General features: G+C 34.0%; 1 protein-coding gene across 2 annotated transcripts; it reads left to right on the forward strand.

The window, feature by feature from the left end:
• Positions 1 to 1,209: 1,209 nt before the first annotated feature.
• Positions 1,210 to 4,956, forward strand: LOC115709470 (pentatricopeptide repeat-containing protein At1g74750). 2 transcript variants are annotated; one of them, XM_030637585.2, is made up of 2 exons: positions 1,210 to 1,396; positions 2,162 to 4,956. In XM_030637585.2, exon 2 carries the CDS (start codon positions 2,186 to 2,188, stop codon positions 4,811 to 4,813), a length of 2,628 nt encoding a protein of 875 aa, XP_030493445.2. In that variant the 5' UTR covers positions 1,210 to 1,396; positions 2,162 to 2,185; the 3' UTR covers positions 4,814 to 4,956. The 2 variants fall into 2 exon arrangements, with proteins under 2 accessions (XP_030493445.2, XP_030493446.2); XM_030637586.2 differs by lacking the exon at positions 1,210 to 1,396 and adding an exon at positions 1,444 to 1,658.
• The last annotated feature ends 724 nt before the right edge of the window (positions 4,957 to 5,680 follow it).

The raw sequence follows: 5,680 nt of genomic DNA on the forward strand, positions 1-5,680 counted from the left end.
TTAAAGATGAGCACATTAATTATTTTTTTTAGAAAAAATGCATATGGTAATTTAATAATTAGAGACCATAAGTAAATCTTTTTTAATAACATTATCATATTTTGAAGAACAAATTAAATTATAAATAATTACAATATATATTAGCATAGATCTGTATATTTTATTATGAAAAAAAATACATATTTTTAATTAATATTTATAGCTTTCTCCGATAATATCTCATATTATTTATTGTTTATAATATCTCATGTGTATTTAATTTAATAATTATTTTAATTATAGTAATAAATTTCGAAATAACTAATACAATTATATATATTAGCTTAATATGTAATTTTAATTTACCTTTATCATTATGTTTTTCATATTAAATATCTTTGCTAAATATTAATATATGCTTATGTGAATTTAATATAATATTTATTAAAATAATATTAATATATTTTAAATTAATTGATACTTAAAAATTTCTTTAAAATATAAAAAAATTTCGAATAGAATTATACATAGTAATGATGGTTTTAAAAAAATAGTAATGTTGGTAACTATTACCTTTTTGATAGTTGCTATTTAGTAAATTTTTTGTGTTATATATTTTATTTAGAAAAATTTTGTATTCTACCATATTTAATTTTAATTGAAGGAACTTTTTATTATTATATCAAATTTTTATGTATGTGTAATTTCTAATTTTACTTTAAAGTTTAGTATCAAATGTATTATTTTTTAATTTTTTGAACAAATCAAATGTATTACTTTATTAAAATTCTTTATTATTATACCATTTTCTAAGTATGTATTTTTTTTTTCTTTTATTTCAATGTCTTCTAATACATATTGTATTAAAATTATATGTTCGATATATATATAACATAAAATATTATCAATAATAATTGTAATAACTATTTAAAAATTTTATTATCAAATATATTTATGATACAAATTATTGATATTCATAATTTACTTTCAATTAATTTTTTGATAATACCTACGATTTTTATATATTTTTTTGAATAATTTATCTTTATAATAATAACATATGATTTTTTTTTTTTTACATACAATCTTCAACTCTATATATTACATGTGCAACGCACGTTCAAAAACTAGTTATATATAAGAAATCAGAATCTAATACTGTCACGTGTTCAGGCATGAAAACGATAACACGTGTCCTAACAGCAACGGTACAAATGGTGACACATATGTGAAAATAGGGTGAATTGTAAAGCCTAAAGGGCATATGAGACCACAGCTTACCTCGCAGCCTCCATTCTCGTCTTTTCTCTTCTCTTCTTCTCCCAACTTGCTTGGAAAGAAAAGCTGAAGAGGGGAGCCGCCTCTTCTCCTCTCCTCTTCTTCTAAAACCCCACCCAGAAGCTCTTTCTCCATTCTGGTACCTCTCTTTCTCTATCCATCTTTATGTTTGTTTATATTTTGAGCATTTCGTTATCTTTGTTTGGTAGGTACGAGTTTCTTTTTTTGGGTTTATGAGCATCATTGGTTCATGTAATAACTGGTTTCTGATTTAATGTTTTCTCCATGTATAAATTGTGATTGAGAAGATGGGTTTTGCTGGAAAAGGATGGAGTTCGTAGAAACATATTAGCGTTATGTCTGGTGTTGTAGCAAATATGAAAGAAACGGGATTTAATTTTGTGAGTGTTATTTGTGAAATCTGAAAAGATAGACTTTATTATTATAATGTAAAAAGAGAGAATTTTATTTTGTGGGCATTTGGAATTAGCCATGTAGCATTTTAGAGAGTGATTTGTTTGCTAGCTGGAGCTTCCAAGTTGCTCCTTAGGTAATTGATTTGAGCTTCACATGTTGTTTGTTTTGTGTTTTCAGTTAGTGAAAGACAACTTGAAAATCAGCTTCACATCTAGATTGTAGCTTTTATCCGCATATTCTGTCCCTTTGTAATATTTAATTACAATTATATAGGACTGCATCTTTACTAACTTTTTTGATAAGGATAATAACCACGATCTATTCATTCTCTTAGCTTTGTTAAATCACTTATTATAGTGGTAGTTTGGTTGAATCATTATAGTAATATGCGAGCAAATAATAGCTTGATTTTCTGTTAATGTTTTACCTTGATTTGGTATCATTAATTTCAAAACTAATTGATTAATGTTTGCTTCTTCTTGTAAAGGCGATACTGTATCAGCAATAGCAAATGATGTTGCGAGCGAAGCATATTGGAAATCTTTCTAACAGTGCAAGGTCTTTCTTCTTAAGTGGGTCACGATGTAATGCAGCGGATGGTAGTTCTTGCACTTGCTCTGAGGATGAAGCTTGTGTTTCACGAAGGCAGCATCACCGGCATGGAGGTGCACTTGCTCAAAATCAACCCACCTTGGCATCCAGAACGACAGCAAGAGTAGGAAATTTTATTGCAGGAGATGCAGTGAAAGTGGTCGCTCCTCCAAAAGCTAATATCGTTCACTCAGCTTCTTTGAAGCAAGCTAAGATTGCCCCCCAAAAATTGGTGATATCAGATTGTGTAAGTTATGCCAATGTTGTTGAAAATGTTGAGAAGGATGTTGAAAATTCTTTGCCTCCTATTTCAGACCAGTTTGTTAAGGCTGGTGTTGCAGCTGTAACTTTTCTTTCTGATATTGTGAATTCTAAGTTTCCTTTATCTGATGGAATTGGAGTGCTTAGCTTGCCCAAAAACTGTATGGTTGACCCCACCAGGATTTCTAGTATCAAACCATCACATGTGAAACACATCAAAAGAGAGAACTTTTCTAGTGTCCATCCTAGATCATCTGCTGAGGCAGCAGTTCCATTGAATTCTACGAGTAATTCTCATGGGGCAAAGAGTAAAGGTGGTAAATCTAATGTAAGTAAGGGTGTAAATAATGTTCCTCATACAAAGACTGGAAACTCATGGGGCAGTCAAAGTGTACCTACTGATGCTCGTGATAAAAAAGCTATGCCAAATAGAACTAGGTCTTTTATAAACAGCTTCAAAGCCGATTTCAGTTCTAACTATCATCAGGCTTCTGATGCAGGGTCTGAGGGCTATGTTAATAAAGGCTTTAACAGGCCCCCAAGAGATGTGAAATACCCAAACGCTTATGCTTCAAGCAGGAGGCCATCTGCATATACTTTTAATCCCGTTGAAAGTGTTTCCCAGATACTGCAAGGAATTAAGTGGGGGCGTGCTGCTGAAGAGAAGCTTGAAAATCTCAATTTTGTGTTGGATGCATATCAGGCAAACCAAATTCTAAAGCAACTTCAAGACCATACTGTTGCTCTTGGTTTTTTCTATTGGTTAAAACGGAAAGCGGGATTCAAGCATGATGGACACACTTATACCACAATGGTTGGCAACCTTGGTCGTGCTAGGCAATTTGGTACCATAAACAAATTGCTTAATGAGATGGTGAGGGAAGGATGCCAACCAAATGTTGTAACATATAATCGATTGATTCACAGCTATGGTCGAGCAAACTACTTACAAGATGCAGTTAATGTGTTCAATCAAATGCAGAAAACAGGGTGTGAGCCTGACCGGGTGACATATTGCACGCTGATTGACATTCATGCCAAGGCTGGTTTTCTTGACATTGCTCTACATCTATATGATAGGATGCAAGGGGCAGGTCTTTCTCCCGATACATTCACTTACAGTGTCATAATTAACTGTCTCGGGAAGGCGGGTCACTTAACTGCAGCCCACAATCTTTTTTCTAAGATGGTTAGTGATGGTTGCACTCCCAACTTAGTCACCTACAATATCATGCTAGCTTTGCAAGCTAAATCAAGGAACTATGAGGCTGCATTGGAGCTTTACCGTGGGATGCAGAATGCAGGTTTTGAACCAGATAAGGTGACTTACAGTATAGTAATGGAGGTGCTTGGTCATTGTGGGTTTCTTGAGGAAGCTGAAGACATGTTTAATGAGATGAGACAGAGAAACTGGGTTCCTGATGAACCAGTTTATGGTCTTTTAGTAGATCTGTGGGGTAAGGCTGGTAATATTGAGAAGGCTTGGGCTTGGTATGGAGCAATGCTTGAGGCAGGGTTGCAGCCAAATGTACCTACTTGTAATTCAATGCTCAGTGCTTTGCTCAGGGTGCATCGACTATCAGATGCTTATAACCTGCTGCAGGGCATGGTGGATTTGGGTCTCAACCCTTCTTTACAAACTTTTACTTTACTCCTCAGTTGCTGTACAGAAGCGCGGTCTCCTCATGACATGGGATTTTGTAGCAAGCTCATGGAAATTACAGGCCATCCTGCGCATACATTTATACTGTCGATGCCATCAGCAGGCCCAGATGGTCAAAATGTGCGAGAACATGTGAATAAATTCTTGGATCTGATGCATAGTGAGGATAGAGAAGGCAAGAGGGGACTAGTTGATGCAGTGGTAGATTTTCTTCACAAGTCAGGGCTCAAAGAGGAGGCTGGCTCTGTTTGGGAGGTGGCTGCACAAAAGAATGTTTACCCAGACGCAGTCAAGAAGAAAAGCAGTAGTCATTGGCTTATCAATCTTCATGTTATGTCGGATGGTACTGCTGTTACTGCGCTTTCTAGAACACTTGCCTGGTTTCGCCGAGAGATGCTAATGTCAGGAGCTTGCCCAAACCGAATTGAAATTGTGACGGGATGGGGCCGTAGGAGCAAGGTTACAGGAACTTCTCTAGTGAGGCAGTCAGTGCAGGAGCTATTGAGAATGTTTAGTTTTCCATTTTTCACCGAAAATGGGAACACGGGTTGCTTTGTTGGGTGTGGTGAGTCTCTTAACAAGTGGCTGCTCCATTCTTATGTGGAAAGGATGCATTTGTTGTAGTCAATTATTGTGGAAACACAATTTTGTCACTGGAGAAATAGAAGAGCTCGGCCATATATTTTAGTGTACAGTTATATATATATATATTATATAAGAACTGGATCTTTTAGTTATTATTAAATGGGAAATTTTTCTGCTCTTAATTTGTCTGTACTTTGATAATTTGCTGAACCATCTGAAAAGAGGCATAGTAAGACTGACAATTCATGCCACATTCATCCTTGTATTCAAGCTATAATGCAGAATGGATTAACTAATTCTTAATCAGGAGGAAAGAATCATAAACTATTGTTTTTTGATACCCTTTTAAGATACTGATCAGTAGTTAAAAAGTGGTTGGTGCAATACATTGTTTGCTTTACATTCAAGACCAACTACTCTACTGAGGCTACAATTACAAACCAGTCAGTAGTTACCATAGAGCTGATCCAATTATGCTTTAAATTGTAGTTTAATTAAACCTTGTTAGGTGTGGTTATGGGGACTAATATTATACATAAATAAATATGTATATCTTAGACCTAAAGGTTCCACCCTGAAATAAATAAATAATTAAAAATATTCCTATTATCCAATGTGAGATAAAAAGTGGGTACTAATAAACTATTTTTCCCCAGTTGAAGACTGGAAAGCATATTCCATTATGCTTATAGATGTTAATAATATAACAAAATCCCATCTCCAATGAAGTTATTTATTATTATTACAATCCTTGACCAGCTCCACATGTCACTGAAAAATGTCCAATCATTGCTTGCTAATTTTAATGAAACAATTTTTTGTTCAAAACATGATCATGCAGTGAATTGAACTTTTGCACAACAAAGTAGCAAAAATTATTTGCATGGTTTCTTCTTTACTTTCTTT

The sequence above is a fragment of the Cannabis sativa genome, chromosome 3, assembly GCF_029168945.1.
Source record: "Cannabis sativa cultivar Pink pepper isolate KNU-18-1 chromosome 3, ASM2916894v1, whole genome shotgun sequence".
Taxonomy (NCBI): domain Eukaryota; kingdom Viridiplantae; phylum Streptophyta; class Magnoliopsida; order Rosales; family Cannabaceae; genus Cannabis; species Cannabis sativa.

Bases quoted from the DNA above. Each gene is read 5' to 3' on its own strand.
- LOC115709470 (XM_030637585.2), top strand. From the start codon at position 2,186: ATGATGTTGCGAGCGAAGCATATTGGAAATCTTTCTAACAGTGCAAGG.